Raw genomic sequence first — 19,524 nt, 5'->3', positions numbered from 1 at the left:
CCATTTAAACAGCCTTTTTTAAGCTTCAAAAATATCGCATTTAAGACACTTGAGAGAAAGCAAAATCATAAGGTTTTATTCAATATTTGTTTTAAGCGCACTATCTTTAAGATACCTTAATATAAAAATATAAACGTTAATTATTATCGTCAAAGTTCAAAAGATTGCTTCGCAACCAGTTTAATTACTGTTTGCGTAACTCAACACAGAATAATCTTGTCTGAGACGTGAAACCAACCAAAGTCAAGATGAATTAAGAGCATGACTATTTCCACAGAACTAGGACAGGCCGTTCACATTGTATTTAATTTATAGTTTGCTAAAGTTAGTTCGTGGATAATTCATGTAAAATGTGCTAACCAGGCCCCCAAATACTAGCACAAGGCTCAGAAAAGCCGATTCTTTTAGACCTTAAAAAAAAAAAAAAAGGTGACAGATTGACTTTATTCCGATCAGTGAATGATGCGTACCGTGAGGAGCTGCCCCTCTGGGATTCCTTTCCCTCCCGAGCGCCACACCGGTTCTGTCGGGCGGGCGGGGATTCCGAGGCGGCCCTTCCAACAGCCGGGCCGGGGACGCGAACATCGCCTCCACCCCTAACCCTGGAACAACCGGTAGTGGCCGTTTCCCCGCGCCTCCCCCCTTTCCGCCGGCTTTGTGTGCGTGTGAAATGTGCGGCACATTGCAGATGAACCCTAAGCCCGGCGAGCCGAGTCTATTGTTCCCCGCGAGGAGCTGCCGGGGCGGTGTGGAGCCAGGCGCAGTGCCGCGGCCGGCCCTCGGGGGTCGCTGTGCGGCGCTGGCTGCCCGGCCGTGGCGGCGGCGCCGGAGGCGGCAGAGAGGGAGGCTGGAGGGGAGGGAAGCGGGCAGGCGGCGCGCAGCGGCTCGGCTGCCGCCGGTGCCTTCTGCCCGGGGACGCCCCGGCCGCGAGGCCGCGCGTGAATGTGTGCGAGGGCCCTGCGGAGCTGCGGCCGGAATACACGCTGTCACCCCGCTTTCCACAAACCACCACACAGACCTCCCCCTCCCCACCCCCAGCCCCGCCTGCCCCAGCCCCGCCGCCGCCGCCGCCGCCGCCGCCGAAACTCCCGGGCCTCCGGCCGCCCCGGCCCCTCACCGTCGGCTCGCCTTTCCCCTCGCCCGCTCGCGCGCCCCCGGCAGCAGCACCATGTTGAATCGCGTCCCCGGGCCGAGCCGCCTGGGCCGGCGGCGCTGAGAGGCGGGCGAGAGCCGGGCCGCGGGAGGGAGGCAAGGAAGGGGTGGGGGCCGCGCTCGCCCCGCGGCTTCGCGCGGATCCGGCAGTCGCCTGCCCCTCTAGTTTCGCTCCGATTTCTTTAAACTTTTTTAGAAATTCCCCTCCCTCCTTCCCTCCTCTCCCCTTGGCCTCCTGCTCCCTCCTTCCCCTCCTCCTCCTCCTCCTCCCCCTCCCTCCCTCCCTCCCTGCGCCGCCGCCGCCGCCGCCGCCGCCGCCGCCGCCACCGCCGGCCCATGACTGAGCCCCGCCGCCGCCGGCCGAGGAATGGGCTCCGGGCTCTGGTAGGAAGCGCAGGGAGCGGGGGGCGCTTTTAAAACACCGATCTGGGTTTTTTTAAAACCTCCTTCGAAAAAATAATGGCAAACTCGACGGGGAAGGCACCTCCGGACGAGCGGAGAAAGGGACTCGCTTTCCTGGACGAGCTGCGGCAGTTCCACCACAGCAGAGGGTGAGAGCAGAACCGGGGGGGCAGCGCCGGGGCGAGCCGGGGCGAACGGGGCTCTCCCGCCCGGGCCGCCGCGGGGTCCCGGCTGACAAGTGCGGGGCTTTCTCTCTCCCGCAGGTCGCCTTTTAAAAAAATCCCTGCGGTGGGTGGGAAGGAGCTGGATCTTCACGGTCTCTACACCAGAGTCACTACTTTAGGCGGATTCGCGAAGGTGAGTGGAAGTTTTAATTTGTATTTCCCTCTCACTGGTCTCCTCCAAAAAGTCTCCTTTGACCCCGGAGTGGGCGCTCGGGGCCGGGGGGGGTGGCCCGCGGGGGCCAGAGGCGTTCTTTTCGCTCCCAGCCGGTGGCACGGAGGCGGACGGCGGCGGGGCTGTTTTTGGCCTGGTGGCTCGCGTGCGCGCGGCGGGCGCGGGGCTCGGCGGGCGGGCGGCCCGGCGCCGGCTCGCGCCCTGCCCGATGCCCGGCCGGCCCGGCGGGGTCTGAGCGCCGCGGCGGGGAGTGCGGGCGTGCGGGGCGCCCGCCCGAGCCCCGCGCCCGCCCCGCGCCCGCGCCCGCCCGCTCGCTCGCGAGTCAGCTCTGCCGCCGCTGCCGCTCTAGCACAGGCGGAGACACAGAGACACACAGACTCTGAGAGCAGTTTTCGTGCAACTCAAAATTAGCGCGGGCAGGTTTAACATCGATAATCGGCTGCGAAATGATCCCGGCAGCCGGGGGCACAGCCTCGGCCCCTTCGCTCTCGGTTTATACAGCTAACAAAAGAAACCAGGACCTGTCTCCAAATAGCCATCTTAGGCTTCAAGGCTAGGCAGAAGCTGTAGGCCTCAAAGAAGGGCCTATGGAGATGGATAGATCTGGGAGAGGGATCGGAATCGGCCCCGGCCCCCCCAGAACCTGCGGACGTCGCTCTCCGGAACAGTATTGATCCTTTTGAACTTTTTTTTTTTTTTTTAGTGTAAACGGACCGCGTTGAGATTTAAAAGGGGGCGACAGAGGGACTTGCGATTGGTTATTGTCCGGGCTTCAAAAACAAAACAAACCCCCCCCCGCCCCCCAAACAAAACAAGTGCTCTTAAATACTGGGCTCCCGGGTGAAAACACAGTGATTCAAGCAGCCCTTGCTTAGTTGCTCTTACGGGTCGAGCCGAATCACCCACTGATGCCTGAGGTATCTGCAGATCTCTGTAGAATGGGTATTTATTTCAGAGTTAGGTTAGAGTTTTCTTGAATTGTGCACTTTCAGACAAGTGTGGCTGTGTTTTTAACAGGTTTCTGAGAAGAATCAGTGGGGAGAAATTGTTGAAGAGTTCAACTTTCCCAGAAGTTGTTCTAACGCTGCCTTTGCTTTAAAACAGTATTACTTGCGGTGAGTAGTAGTGACTCTTCCAACAGTGTTTGGGAATAAGGGACTTATGGGGAGATTTGTTTTAGCAAAAAGAAAAAAAAAATCCCCAAACAAGAAACAAACCTTGCACACCAAACAGTTCTAAACTTACGTTAATTTCAGTCTGAGAAACGTTAAATATCCGTAAAGTGATATTATAAGAAGGTGAAAGTTTTCTTCACCTATTTTAGGATTGTTTACATTTTTCATAGAGAATCATTACAGGTGACACCCCACCCCCATCTTGGTAAACATTCTTTGGTGACATTGTTATTGATTGTTTGATATCCACAGAGGGGCAGAAAGGTGATGCTTAGTAAGAGTTAAGATAGTTAATGAAACTTTGTATCCCTTGGGAAATTTTTTTCTTTGTTTTGGAAACTCCTTTGCCTTTTAAAATTCTGACTTTAAGATTTTTTTTTTTTAAATGAAACCTCTGTGTGGAACCGTGTCACTGAATAGTTTTTCAGTAGACTATTTCTGCATAGCATAGCATGTTGGTGCCTTAAGTGACCAGGATTGTTTTTAAAATATATATATATATATACATATATATATAAAAAATATATATATATTTTATTTTTTAGGAATTTTTGAATGACTTAAAAACCATTAAAAGGATTATTATCTATTTAGGAAAATTAGGGATACTACAAAATGGAATACTTTTGATTTGGATTTTCTTTCATTCTTCCCCTTCTTTTTTGACTATTTATTTGACAAAGTAAATTTCTTATTTAGTTGGCATGTGATACAGTTTAGATAATATATTTTGTGATTCAGCCTTAATTTTTTCTCAGTTCTTCTCCTAGGAATATTTTTATATTGTAATTTATTATGAGGTCATCTTTTATTTTTAATATTTATTTTACTTACCCATAAAGGCTCTTTAGTTGGTGTTTGTTATTTAAAACTAAAATAATGCTCTTCATATTTATTGCTTTTTAATAATGATGATATAGGGTGGCCTTTTAGGTAATGTGGTTTCTGCATAATTTGAGTTTGGCATTTATCATTGCTCCAAATGCAGTACCCAGATGTAGATATTCTGTGTTATGTTCAGCATTCTGGAATAGGAAATGCAGTAATTGCACAGGTGTACTTTCTGTTGGCTATCTTAGATTGACTTCAGGCTTGAAGCTGAAGAGTTTGCAGAACTTTGTGAGTAGTTACTGCGTTACACAGAAGTCTAGAAAATATTAAATATGGTTAGTTGTTATCTCTTGTGAGGGTGTGATGGCATGTGTCAGAGTGCATTTTAAAATAAAAGACTGAAACAAAAAACAAAGTAAAACAAAATTAACCTTCAAAATTGTTGATTTAGTAATGTGGTGAGAAGTAGAAAATTTTTTATTTATGGTGATACTTGCTCATTTTCATTTATAATATTGAGAGGAGTACTGTTAATACATGTCTTGGTTTTCTGGTAATCAGTTTGAACCATTTGGATTTTACACCGTTTAAAATACATGTAAAGTTATGCCTGATATTTATTGGATGATTGATTGATTGATTTTAATATCCAGAAGGTACTGTATGATATATATGTTTCATGGAATGTGTGTTTTTCTGAAGAGTTTACATTCATACTAACAGAGCTTTGGCATAATCAAATGGCTAGACTCCCAGTTTATTATAAGTTACATAAATATTGTTTTTCCAGTTGTGATTTCTATCTTGCGATCTATCATCCATTGATGATACTGTTTTTAACTATGTAGTTTCAAGATTGTTCACAACTCTATATTGTTCTCTGGTCAGTTTGAGTTTTATGCTCTTATTAGAAGCTACATTTTGAACTATGTCCTTAGCTAAACTTGTTTTTCCTCCATATGTCACTCTCCAGGTTTGTTTTTGTAGGGTTGTAGCTAGGCTACTAGGAAAAAAGTTGAAGTATTTGTTTTGGAAAATAAAACCATGTGAAGATTTGCATGGCTTGTAAAGAAATACAAAAGAAATATGCTGGTCAAAAATTGGGTACTACCAACCTTGGAAGAGTTTTTTCCATAGTGGTGTAATATTGCACAGTAAGAGGACATGTATTATGATGGGTTTTACACCTTCCTCTGAAAAATCTTAACTGGCAGACAGGATGCCAAGCTTTCACAGTAATTCTGTTACTTAACCATAAGAGTGCCTCTTCATAGTAACCAACAGTAATCAAGTGACTTTGTAAGTTCCCTCTTTGATATGTCAAATTGAGTATCATGGTTTCTGCTGAGTAGATAATGCAGTGTGTTTTATAAATCACAGGTGGACTAATTTTTTTTAATATGAACTGCTGTTTCATTTGACTTATTGTAAGACTGTCATTACATGTGTTCTTGTTTAGAAGTTTAAAATTTGCTGACATTCCTCTGTAGTTAGATGGGTAGCTGTTAGCCTGGTATTTTATGATATATTTTCATGATATTGCAGACATTTAAATAAAGAAGAGCAAACTAATATGCTGGCCATTCTAACAGACATAGACATCAAATATAGAGACTTGAGTTTAGTGGTCTGCCAAAAGTTAGCTTGATTGTGTCAAACATACACTTATTCAGTTGTACATTGTCTACAAAAATTTCTCAGAGTCTAAAATTGAAAATGCAATTGATTATTTGTTTTAACATTGGCAGTTAATTTTTAAAAATAAAAGTGCCTACTGATAATGTGTAAAAGTACTATATTTAAAGCTTGGATATTACTCATCTATTATGTCTATGTATTTTGTTTTCACTTAGTTCCATTCTTGGCATGTACATCTCAATATATTCCACAGATGTTCATTATTAGAATATCTTTATAAGTATAAAAGGATAAGTTAATAATTTCCCACATTTTGTAGATGAAGAAGTTAAAGTGCAAAAGTATCTAAATGGCTTTAGGGGCATTTGTTAATTGGACAAAAAAGTTGTATTCTTGATATGTGTTCAGTAATATTTAATCAGTCTATTATGAATTCACTTTGTTAGTCAAAGTGATTTTAAGAAATTAAAATATAATTGGAAATTACTTATGGTTGTATTTATGCCTGAGTGTATTTATACCCAGTGTGTTCCATATTTACTCAGTTAATTTTATATTTTCATTTTGTTTTGGTGCTAAGATTGGGGGACAATTTACTGCTCTTACTTTTTGTTAAGAATTTGAAGCCTTGGTATGAAGATTTAGGTAAATATTTCAAATACTTAGTTGAAGAATTTTGTTTTAGCTTACTGATGCCAATAGTACAGCTATAGTCAAGGTTAAGTTGATGTTTCCATTATAAAACTTGAGTTTTTGAAAAAGAGGTGAAATACCTTGGACTTAAAAAAATGTGTTGTACAACACTGTATGTTACTCATTTTCTTATAAAATGATTTTTTTACATGTACCTACCTTTGGAATAGTCAGAAACTTAATTGTAGAATTGTACCTGCTATAGTGAATTTTCAGTTTCATTGTGAATTTATTTTTTTCCCCCCTTGGTGGATGAAGCCCTGCCTTAAATTATACCAAATAAAGTTTATATTTATTAGGTAAATAGAATGAATACACTTGTGTGCTGGGTTGTTAGTGTCTACCATGTAGATCACTTTTTTTAAGAGAAAGCCTTTTGTGAATCACTTGAGGTTAAATGAAAGAATGCTTCAAAATTGTAATAAATAAGTAAATAAAGTAATACATTGAGTTTGTGTATCAGCAGAATTGATAAATGGAGATTGCTCTCCTTATTTAAGGAAGGAAAATAAAAGTAATATGAAGACGGGAAGAAAAATTGTATCTAAATAAATTATTCATAAATGCATTTTAAAATTAATTTTGTAAACTGTAACCTTTCATTTTGAACAAACCTGATTTTGATATCTTCTCATATTCTGTTACAGTTTAGAGGGTGTGCAAACTTGTTGAAAGGAGGAGTGGAAAGTAGAAAAAGTTGAAAGACTTATGAGACCTCAGCTAGGTTAGTGTTGTGTATTAGAAACCATGTTTTAAATAGCTTAAATTTGCCCTCAAGTAGAAATAAATCTAACTCTTTCCAGGGTGGATAATTTTCACTGAGCGCACAAACTAAGAACTTAACTGTAACTCTCAGAAATGTTTATATGCTTTTTTGCATTTAAATTTTCTTCCTTAGATGTCAACTAAAATTGTCTGCTTCTAAAGAGGAGCACTCTTATAATCCTACCTCTTCTCTGTTGTTGATTTAGTATTTTCAGTTGGTTGTGTGTGAAATCCACTATGACTGATAGAGAAGTATATCACGTCTGTGAATATTTTATAATCTGAAATGAAATGATATTGGAAGTTGGAAAAGGAAGGAAAAACAAACATTTTAATTCACTGGAATTTAGGTGCATTAGTTAGTGAGTAAGTACTCAATACTGCATGTTTTTAGGTAAAGTATTTAGAGTTTTTTTCATTATTATTTGGGGGAAGGCTGCTTATTGGGCATTTTCCAGAGTGGTACAGTCCCTCCTCAAGTTTGCTAGTAAATATATGGTTTCTTTGAATTAGAAAGTAGAGGACATATGGGGGGTGGATCTCTTTCTACTGCTTTCATCTGGCACCACCATCGTCACCACACTCTTGGGTATTCAGGATCAATTAGAGTGGAGATTCCCAATTTGTGCTGTATGAAGCACTCGTTTTCCTGAAATGTCAATGTGTTTCCTTGAAAAAAGGCTAAATGAATTTGAGTAATAACGATAAATTTGTGTTACTTCATTGAAGGACTTGGTAGAGACTGTATTTTGTTAATGTGAGTTGTGGATCTCAAGACAATTTGGAGAAACACTATTACCTCCCTCCCTCCACCTATGGCAAATGATGGTTCCCAAACACTACCGTACATAGCAGGGGAATGTTTGCGGAACATCTACTAAGTTCTGTGGAGCACAGTTTGGGAAACCCTGAGCTAGAAGAAATGAGGGTAAAGGAAGAAAAATTTTAAATATGGAAAATGAGAGGTAATTATGTATATTTATATAGATATATATACAGATTTAAATGATTTTTATGGTGCTCTTATTTGCTTATCTTTATCAATTGCTGAATTGATTATATATTATATGCTGAATTGAGCATTGTATTGGTAATACTTAAATAGTTGTTCGAATAGGGGACATTAAAATTATCTTGTGTTCATTGCCAGGAAGAGAAAGGTAGCCAAATCATTGGTCACATTGTTTTGCAGAATAGTAATTACTTTTGTTGAAATATGAAAGTCATGCTAAAATCTGTATTTGCTTCAGTTCTACCATTTTAAAAACATAGGTCATAATCATGAATTTTGATTTTAGGGAAAGCTGTTTAGAAGTAGATCTTGGTTTAAGGACCAAACTTACTGGAGGTAAAAATGGAGATGTTAGAATTAAAGATCGTCATCAAATATTTTATGGTTTGAAATTGTAAGCATAATTGTTACGAAAAGCAAAAGTATTGGCTTTTGAATTTAAAATAAATGTAAATAATATGGTTAGTTCAGTTATCCATAGTAGAGCTCAGGAAATAGGCAGGTTGATTCTTTTTATTCAGAAGTACACAAAAATGTATATATGGTGATTGATACTAGTATTGGTTACCTATCATAAAGGTTATTAATGGATTCACTTAGGATATAAAACTTTTGGGGGACCTGGAATAAAGAGATGGTTTAGAGCAAATTGTCACTCTCAGTAGCATTCAGATTTTCTATGAATTTTATTGCGCTTTCCAAGAATTGTGTTATTAAAAGAGTCTAACATAAAATTTTTTGTTTCAAACATTAAAAAATATCACTTGTGCTTGGATACTTTTTGAGTATTCATTATGCTGTGAATTCAAAGTTAATTCGTTTCTACAAGATATATACCCTTGTGACTAAGTATATTACAGTGATCTATGGCTGGAACTGGAATCTCTTGGTGATATGTAGGAATAGATACTGCATTATAAATTATTGTCCCCAAATGATAGATTCATATTTCCATTAATATCTAAATTAGTATTTGCAGGTCCACCCCATCTTAGTGCAAGAGAATTTTATGGTGGGGCTGAATCTCTTGTTTTGGCTCTTTTATCTCATTTGTCTCTTAACAGCTCCGTTTTCCTATCATGCCGCTGATTTATTGAAGTAGTGGGGTCAGTTGTCCTTTAGAATGCCCTAAATTCTAGATTTGGTTGACTGCCTCCTTCTAGTGTCAGTTAACTTGTTCCTCTATCCCCTGTATCTATTTCCTAAAAACTATTAGATTTAAAGATTGAAAAAAAATTCAAGTTTAGTATTTTAGGTGTACTTTAATAGGTAATGCTGTGCTTTTCATCAGATTATGAGGCATATAATGTTTAGTTGTCCTGTTTTAGTGGTGCTAAGATTGATCAGTGGTTTTATGACTTAATGGTCTCAAACACTGTATTTTATTAAAGTGTGCCCCAGGTGATTCTTAAGTACACTGAAGTTTGAGAACAGCTGATCTAAGTGTTGGAATTAAACCAATTGAGTTGCTGAGATAACTGGTTTAACTTGGCACCAACCTGTTGGCCAGGGCTGCATCCAGAGCAAAACCTCTAGGTGACATCTGTTCTAGGGGCACCTGCTCAAGATGCACCTGTCATCTCTAAGCAGAGCCTGGACACACCCTACTTTGTTTCTGGGCTCTAGAGAAGATAACAAGGGCTCTACTTAAGGGAAAAAAAAGGGGTAAATGAACTACCAGTTTGAGCTTATCCTAACTGTATTTGTATAGTAACTTGGATTTTAAAAAATCAATTAAAAATAAAATTTCTTAATAGCTAGGTTTTTTTTTTTTTTTTTTTCGGTATGCGGGCCTCTCACTGCTGTGGCCTCTCCCGTTGCGGAGCACAGGCTCCGGATGCGCAGGCCTAGCGGCCATGGCTCACGGGCCGAGCCGGCTCCACAGCATGCGGGATCCTCCCAGACCGGGGCACGAACCTGTGTCCCCTGCATCGGCAGGCGGACTCTCAACCACTGCGCCACCAGGGAAGCCCTAGGTTTTGTTTTTAAATAAGACTTTATAATATTTTCCCCAAATGGAATGCCATTTATTTTATTGAATTTACTGACCGCTTTTTCTCTTTGTGAGGATTTTGTTGGTCTATCAGTACTGCTTAGGGGAGTTAATTTATATTGTATAAATTCCTTTAAAAATAACAATACTAACAATAGCTTGTTTTGTTTAATGCACTTTATCTTCATGTTTCAAACTTTTCATATGTGAGATTTTATTTTTATCCTTTCAGATTTCAGAAGTAATTGATGTTATTTAATCTCAGAAAAAATAACACTTAGAAAAGAATTTCTTTGCACCACTCACACTCTTTTCTTCTGGAGCATACGGGCTACTGAAAAAAACCAAAAAAGGCTGTAGGTTATATCCAACTTTCAATCTTAAGTGTCAGCCATAATTGCCACTTGGTAAGGTTTATTTTATATATTTTCAAACCACACTTTCTTCCCTTTACCTTTCCATTCTTTTCCCTGGCGATAGACCTGCTTTACATTTCACAAAGCTTTGTTTTATACATAACCCTCCATTATCCACAGTTGTTAAATATCTTCAGGTATATTCTATGACCTAGTATGTTTATCTTTTGCTTCTTTCAGTAAATGAGTTTTTTCATTACTGTGTAATGGGACCAAGCCCCAAAGCGTTGATTTTTATGAAGTAGGATTTGAATAAAGTTGTACAAGAATGTATTATTTGAATATACATCTTAATGGGATACATAGCAAGTATCTTTAATTCTTTCTTTCTGAGTTCTTAACTATTGTACTTGGTAAATTCTTAATTATAGTGTTCAGTGGTCAGCTCTGTGCACAGAGATGATGTTTATTATATAATTATAATATACACATCTTTCATGGTGACGTGTTTTCAAATGAAATTTGTTTTTGCTCCTCTCCTAGCCCACTTGTTATTTTAAATAAATAAAATGTTAATATAAACATATATGAGGTCAGTAGGAACATTCTTCTATTAAAATAAGACAAAGAAGAGACCATAGTTAGGGCCTTAACCTGTTGTACTTTAGAGGTGGGATTGAATTTAAATGTGTCAGTAATAATGCCCAAGTTGATCACACTTTCCATAATGGTTCATAGGTTAAGTGAATTTTCAATGTACTTGAGCACAGATCAGACCACTTAGTACTTCATAAACAGTATTTAGTACCTAAGCAGGCTGTACCTCCAAGTGCACTCACAAGTAATAGGTCAAGAGTGCTTAAGTGGTTTGGTATAATCTTTTTAGTTTACACCATTAAAAAGTCAAACTTCTGAATTTTTGAGTAGTTTTTCCAGGTAGCCCCAGATTGCGATGTATTAATTTAGTAGTAAAAAATCTGGTTGAGATAGAAATGATGAACCTATCATTTTTGTTCCTTCCTATGTTTTCTTTTTTCAGAATTGTTAAATCTTTTTTTCGCTTTCTGTATGTGAATTCTTGTTTACACTTCATTTTTATGACCAATTGTTATTTTGCCACATTTGCTTTGTGTTTTCCTTTTTATATGTGATGGTGTGTATACATATATACACACATTATTATAATTGTTATTATTACTGTTGTTTAATCATTTGCTGTCATTACAGTTATAATGCCCTTTCCTTCTAAATGTAAGTGTATATTACTTAAGAATAAAATCATTCTCTTATGTAACAATAGTAAAATAATCAAATTCAGAAAACTTTAACATGAATATAATCATATTATCTGTATTATATACAGATCTTATTCAAATTTTACCAGTTGCCCCAAAGATGTCTTATAGCTGTCATACCCAACCATCCCTAATCTGTGATCTTGTATCACATTTAGTTATCTGTAGTTCTTCAGTCTTTTGTGATACTACCATTTTTGAAGAGTATGGGTCAACTGTGCTATAAAATTTGGATTTTTCTGAGGTTTTTTTCAGGATTAGATTTAGGTTAAGCATTTTTGGCAGGAGGTATGTGATGTCACTTTGTCCCATTATTGCTGACATTAACTTTGGTTAAGGTGGTGTCCTCCTGGTTTCTCCACTGTAAAGTTTCCATTTTCTGTTTTGTAATTAGCAAGTGACCCATGGAGATGTACTTTGAGACTGTAAATATCTTGCTCACCATCAAACTTTTACCCAGTGGTTTTAATATCCATTGATGATTCTTGCCTCAGTCAGTTATTATGATGGCTGTATGATGTTTATTTTCTAATTTTATCATTTCTTCTACATCTTATTAGTTGGCAATCTATGATATGGAAAATGTTTTTATTTTTATTTATTAGATTTTTATATTATACAATGGATTAAAATCTATTACAGTTATGCATTTTGCTGCTTCAGTTTGGCCAGGAGGAGCCTTTTCAAGTTGCCTTCTGTGTATTTTTATAAAGTTACTATTATTTTTGAGCTCTTTCTTGCCTTCTGACAAAATAAGGTCTTCTAGAGTCAACTTGTGTTTTGCTTTCCCTGCTGTAGCATCAGCTATTTCTTCAAGAAGTCCTGGTTCCTTTTAGTGTGGAATGGTATATAGAAACCAAATCTGGGTGGTAGATGTACCCATTGTTATTGGGTTATCTTTTCTTCTGGGCCCTTTCAGAGGACAGAGCTAGGAAGTTTACTTATTTTAAATATGAGTATACACATTTTGCAAATCATAAGGCTATACTGATATCTCTAATTACAATCCACACACATTTTCTCTTGCCTTCTTCCATTCCATGTATCTCCCTTTAATTGCATTGAGAACGCTAATTCCTAACACCAGTGTATTTACTTACCTTGTTAGTTTTGTAACACATAGAGAATAGTTTCAGAATTGTTATACCCATACCACTACAAACAACAGACCTGCCAAGTAGAGTTACAAATTTGTTTGCATTTCTTTCTGTGATCAGACTGACTTTACATCTGTAAATAATTGTGTTAAAAAAGGTTCACAGTGACTGGATTCTATTTTTCTGGGTATTGTTATTCACTTAAAACAGTAAAGTTCACATTTTTTCATTTGTATTCAATTTTGTGTTTTCCCCTTTATTTGTTCCTTTAATTTTATTTATGAATATATAAAACCCTTAAGATTCTAAAATCAAAATTTAAGCAAAGATATGCTTGGAGTTTACCCTCTACCCCCTTTTCTTCCCTGTCACTTCTGCCCCATTCCTACCCATGCTCTTTTGGTAACCAATAGTTGCTGGTTATCCTTCCTGTTTTTTTGTTTTTGTTTTGTTTTGTAAATATAAGGAGATATATACATGCATTTTTAGTTCCCCATCTTAACATTAAGATTGCACACTATTTTTTTATTTTGCTTTCTTTCACTTAATGTATTGGGTTGGCCAAAATGTTCGTGAGGGTTTTTATACGATGTTAGGGAAAAACTCGAACGAACTTTTTGGCCAGCCCAGTATCTTGCCTATCACTCTAAATAAGTTCATAAATTTCCTTTTTTTTTTTTAAAACAGCTGCATAGTATTCCATTCTGTGGATATATCCTACTTTATTCATCCAGTCTCCTACATAATGACTTAGGTTTTTTCCAGTATTTTACAATAACAAATAATGTACAAATAATGTCACATGAATAATCTGCAAATCTAGTAGCCTTATGCAAACCTATTTTCAAATTTTTGGAGCTATATCTTCAGAGTAAATTACTAAAGTGGGGGTTGATGCAGTAATCAAAGAATAAAGGCATATGTATTTGATTAAATTCTGCCCAATTCCCACCAGATTCTCTCCAAGTAGGAGAGAACTATTTTGCATTCCCATCAGCAGTATATGAAGGTACCTGTTTCCCATAGCCTTACCATGTGTTTGTCAAGCTTTTGAAGTTTTATCGATCTGGGGGGTTAAGAAATGGTCACTATATTGTAATTATTGTGGCTTTATATAACATGTTTTAATATTCAGTAGTGCCATTACCATCTCATATTTCTTTTTTTACGAGGTTTTCTTGGGTATTTGTTTATGTTTTTTTTTCCATATGAACTTTAGTATTAATTTGTTCTAGTTTCAGAAAAAAGCTTTTTCTTTTTTTTTTTTTAAATGGGGATTGCATTAAATTAAAAACAATTACCTTAGGAGAATGGACATGATGATATTGAGTTTACCTAGCCAAGAAAAATGAAAGTCTTCTATTCAATCTTTTTGTGTCACTCAAGAGTCTAAAGTTTTCCTTTTACAGGTTTTTGACATTTCTTAAATTTATTCTTAAGTGTATTATCATTTTTCTTGCTATTGTAAATTTGGTTTTCTATTCCATTATATCTTTAATTAGTTATCATTTATATGAAAGTTACTGATTTTTTATATTGTAATCTGGCGCCTTAATTGTTTTGCCACTTGTATTAATCATTGATTAAAAAAAAATTTTTTAGACGTACTAGTATGTCATTTGCAAATGGGGATAACTTTACTTCTTTTCTAAATTTTACGCCTTTAATCATTTTCTTTTGTCTGATTGTCTGCCTTGATGCTGACCTTAGTTGGATGTTTCTATCATTTCCTCGTTGAGTAGGACACTGCCTGCTGTGTGCTCTTGATGCAGTCTTAGCTCTGTATGTTATATTAACATAGTATTTCTATATCTGTTTATGGAATGAATAATACTGTTAGACTTAAAATTCATGGAATGAATAATACTGTTAGACTTAAAATTCCTTATATTCTATAAGGATATAAGGATATCCTTATAGGATATCCTTCATATGTTTATCTACTAGTGTTTGACTTTAATTTTTTAAAATCTGTGATTATTATCAGTGTTCAAGAGAGGAACTAATACTGATTATTAAAAATTTTAAATCTTATTTTGCAGCTTATGCTTGAATGTGAATATTTCTCATCTTCTAGAATTTAATATATAAATAAAAATCAGCTAAAATGCTAAATGATAACTTTGGAGGAAAATTACCTTTGTCTATCTGTCCATTAAGAACTCTTCACTATTTCATTCATTTCTGGCCATTGCATCACTGGTTATACAAAAACAAGGCAATAATTTTGTTTTTGTTTTTAATTCATTGCTTGATTTTTATGTTATTAAGTCTAGGATAAACTACAATTTGATAGTTGTTTGATTTTTATCTTCTCAAAGTGAGAAGTAATTGTCTTTATTTAAAAGTCATCTTTATAGGTTATTTACCCTGTGGAGATGAAAAGCAAATTCATGCTTTAGTTACAACCAGAAATCTTAAATGTTTGGGTCTGTCCATTCAAATCCATTATCACTAAATCAAATGTGTTATGTTTTTACATTGTATATTTGATCCTCAGAATTAGATATAATTTGGATATTAAAGTCTTGCTAATTCTGAGAGTTGCTTAGAACATTCCTCTTTCTTTATCCCCCTGTTTATAAACTCTGGGTGTTAGTTTAAGTGGATGCGTGTGTACGTGTGCACACATGCAGCACTATTTATTAGCTTTAAGCAAATTGCTTGGTAATTTCTTGGTCAGTTTTTGGTCATACCAAATCTTATAGATATTTACCTTACACATTTAAGGAGCTAAGCTGCGGTAGACATTAAATATTATATGCAAATTTGATGTTTTATAGAGGCCTAGTAATATAGCTTATGGAGCCTGAAAACGTAGATTCCTAAAGATAGGAGCAAGAAGTATGTACCTAGCAACAGTTGGATATGACTGCTGAACCTATCAATTCATAGCATCATCATTCTTAACTAGAAGGGCTTTTAAGAAGGTGGTCTAGCCCCAGGCTTTTTGCTAGACTAGAAATAAGGATATTTTTTCTGGTGGGCCTGCATAAGGATAATTGACTTGTCTTAGGTCACTATTACTGAATGATAAGAGGGGGAATGTAGAAGCCAATTCAGAGCTGCCTTTATTACTCTAGCCACTCTATTGTGATTTAAAAGGAATAAATGTAGAAAATTGTTGAGATTTCTTTGCTACTACAAAACATGACCTTTACTTTTACTTAAAGATGACTTTACTGACTTATACCATCTCTGAGGCATAGGTATTAAATTGTTGGCCAGTAGCGGTGATAAATAAACACATGATTTATCATTTGTATCCAACAGTCTTATCTCTTTCCCTTTCCTGTCCAGAGGATTATGTTTATAAGAGAGGTGAGTATTATTGGAGAACCCACAGCAAAATGTAACAATCACTGGGAAAAATCACTTTTTCTTCAGATATTCCTTATTTTTAAATGTTTTTCTTGGAAAAAGTTAAATTTGCATATTTGATAAAGCTGGCCCCTATTTTTTTTTAAATAACAGGAATACTAATTTAAAGTTTTCAATCTGATACATTATTTTTTAGATGGAGACCTCTACTGGAAGTATGAAGCAATAGATGGATTCTATTATACATTGTAAAATATCTAGACAAAGGAATGGTAGGGAGATTTATTTTTATAATAGTCAGTGTAAAGTATCCTAGAGATCTTTCTTTAAAAGACTCTTTCTATGATACTTTAGATAATAATGTACTTTTGGTTTATGACATCATCTTAAGTTTTTAAAAAGCAGAATTTTGCTTTTTCTTAGCTGTTTATTAAATTTGCCATGTGCCAAGCACTGTACCAAATGATTATAATAACTCATTTCTTCTTCATACCTCCCAATCACATAGGTACTGTTACTATTATCCTGATGTTAAAGAAGAGAAAACAGGACTAAGGAGTTTAAAAATCTTGTCCAAGGTCACACAGTTAGTAATTTTAGGAGCTAGTATTCGAACCTGGGCTATCTGGCTCTAAAAAAGGCACACTGTATTGTTTTCCCTGAACTCCACGTGGTTTCATCTTTATTAAAAAAGTGTGTGAAGAGAAGCACCTGAAGGGAATATTAGCAAAATATGAAAATGGTTGGGGTAGTTGTGGGATTGTGGCTTTTTATTTAAAAATATTTTAATAAATCTTTCTACAAAAGACTTGTTTGCTGCAGCACAGTTTATATAGTATAGCTCATTTTTACAAATATTCATCTCACTGGATTTTTACAGCTTTACAAAATAGGTATCATCCTATCTTATAGATGAGGAAAAAAGCCTTTAAGTATCATTGCTAATAAGTAATGGGGTCAGAATTAGAGTTTAGTTTTGTGAATTATAGTTTGCTGCTCTTATTTTACCACCAAAGTCTTGGGGGCCAAGTACTTAAAAAAAAAAATTTATTTACCTCTTAAAGCTCCTAATTTAACATTGATACATTGTAGTTGTACTGAATCAGATCCCCTGCCATGGGGAGGTTCTTATGAACTCTGGTGGGTATGGTGGGCCTCTCAGCAAATGGGGAATCTAATTTGGGAAATTCTGAATGAAGTGAAAAATTCTAAACAGAATTAGTAGTACAGTATCCCATTGATGTGGCCCTAAGCTTAACCTTTTCTTTTGCGGTTCTATGAAACAAGCACCAAGAGTCAGTTCTAATAGAATGTATATTAGCATTGTGATAAATGTGGCATGTGCAATTTTATGTTGCACTTAAAAAAATTTTTTTTGGGTGAAATAGACACCCATCTCTTTTTATAAGCTAAAACAGAAGAGAATCTTGTGTAAGGTAAGAGTTGATCCAGAGTAATACTGGTTTTGTTCAAACTAGCATGTGAAGATCCAAGGATTTTGCAACCAACTATTGTTTTTGAAGAACTGGATACTGGAAATGATGTGATAACTCAGTGGAGGCATTTTGGGCGTCAGGAATGTTCATTATCATCATCATAATAGCTAACATATATTGAACATTCACTGTTTTCCAGGCATTTTGCTCAACCTGCATTATTCTAATCCTCAAAATCATCCTGCAAGATTGATAACAATATCATCATTTTATAGATAAGTAAACTAAGATTTAGAGACGTTAACTTGCACAAGTTCACACAACTACAAAGTGGTGGAGCTGGAATTTGATCCAGGTCTTCTGGCCACCAGAGACCAAACGTTTAACCATATGCAGACTACTGCCCTTTATTCATTCAGTGAATAATGGCTGATCATTTATCATTTTTCAGACACTATTCTGTGCACTGGACATACATCAGTAATGAAAACAGAAAAAACTTACCCTGTTGGAGCTAGGGAAAGGAGACATAGTAAACAAATAAGTAAAACCAGGTATATTAGAAAACAAGTAAAACCAGGTATATTAGATAATAATAAGTGGAAGAAAAAGAAAAGCAGATAAAGGAGATAGTTTTTGGGTGGGGAGAATGTTACATCTTTAGATAGGGTAGACTGGAAAGTCTATGAGGATGGCATTTGAATAAAGACCCAAGGAAGACGAAGGAGCAAACCAGGTGGATATCTGGGATAAGAGTCTACAAACAGCAGTGGGGCATGCTTGGTGTGTTCAAGAAACAGCAAGGAGGCCATTCTGGCTAGAGCTAGTGAGTAAAGAGGAGAGGAGTTGGAGATGATTAGATCAGAGAGATAATAGAAAGCTGGCGGCAGATCTTGTAGGGCCTTTTACTGAAGCCATTGGAGGATTTTGAGCAGTAAAATGCCATTATCTGGATCTCTCTGGGTGCTTTGTTATATATAGATGAAGGGTGAGGGTTAAGTGCAGAAGCAAGGAGACATGTTAGAAGGCAAATAATTGGTGAAAAATGGTGATTTGTACCAACGAGATTCATAGCTTTTGAGGTGGTGTAAGTAGCCATATTTTAGATATTTGAAGTTTCAAATCTAAAACTTTTCAGGCTTTAATTAGCAGATACCTACTCAGACATTTACTGGGAACCTATCAGGTGTCAAGTTTCATACTTTTCCAATTATAAACTTTATTTTCCTTAATTATCATAGTATAGTAACACATGCTCATTATATAAAATCTAGAAAATAGAAGGGGAAAATAGTACTATTAATATAATTTTCTCTTAGTCTTTTGTCATAAGGATTGAACCTAAAACTCTATCTACAGTAAACTGACTCTCTTTTCTTAGTAAAATGTTAGCTCCATTAGAGCAGGAGCCGTGCTCTTTATTTCTCTATCTTGGGTACCTAACGCAGTGTCTGCTTTATAGGTAAGTGCTCGGTACTGCTTCTTTTGTTTGAATTAACTATGCTAATCAGTTGGGTGCCATATCCTTGCACATTCTTTGAGGAGATACTATGTTTTTTTTTTTTCATTTGTTTTGAGGTTTGGTGAATGGACAGTAAGTGTTGGTAGACTTAATGTACTCTGAACTCCAGCCATACTTTTCTATTTATAGTTCTCTAAACATGCCAAGTTTTTCTCCTTTCTTTGCCTTTGTATGTGCTGTTTTCTCTGCCTGGAACTCCTTTCCCTACTTCTGTGCCTGACATACTCCTACCCATCTTTGAAATTTAACATAAATGTCACCTTCTCTAAAAAGCCTTTTCTTATCTTTTCAAACGGCTTGAAGTGATCCTTTTTTATGGTCCCACTTTCCCGCCATTTATACCTCTATTATAAACACTGCTGTAATGATTTTTTTTTTTTTTTTTTTGGTACGCGGTCCTCTCACTGTTGTGGCCTCTCCCGTTGCGGAGCACAGGCTCC

At 37.1% G+C, this 19,524-nt stretch overlaps 1 protein-coding gene across 2 annotated transcripts in view; it reads left to right on the top strand.

Moving 5' to 3' along the window:
* The first annotated feature begins 1,485 nt into the window (after positions 1 to 1,485).
* Positions 1,486 to 19,524, top strand: part of ARID2 (AT-rich interaction domain 2) — a 161,460-nt gene continuing 143,421 nt past the window's right edge. The window contains exons 1-3 of one of the 2 annotated variants that reach the window (XM_024122823.3): positions 1,486 to 1,703; positions 1,818 to 1,911; positions 2,968 to 3,065. In XM_024122823.3, coding sequence (XP_023978591.1) covers positions 1,612 to 1,703; positions 1,818 to 1,911; positions 2,968 to 3,065 — 284 coding nt within the window. In that variant the 5' untranslated portion in view covers positions 1,486 to 1,611. Of the gene's footprint in view, positions 1,704 to 1,817; positions 1,912 to 2,805; positions 2,868 to 2,967; positions 3,066 to 19,524 lie in introns of those variants that run through there. The other variant, XM_028491395.2, reaches the window with a different exon arrangement.

This window comes from Physeter macrocephalus, chromosome 6 (genome assembly GCF_002837175.3).
Source record: "Physeter macrocephalus isolate SW-GA chromosome 6, ASM283717v5, whole genome shotgun sequence".
NCBI classification, from domain to species: domain Eukaryota; kingdom Metazoa; phylum Chordata; class Mammalia; order Artiodactyla; family Physeteridae; genus Physeter; species Physeter macrocephalus.
Note: the sequence above shows the minus strand (reverse complement) of the source record. Positions and strands in the feature narration are given on the sequence as shown.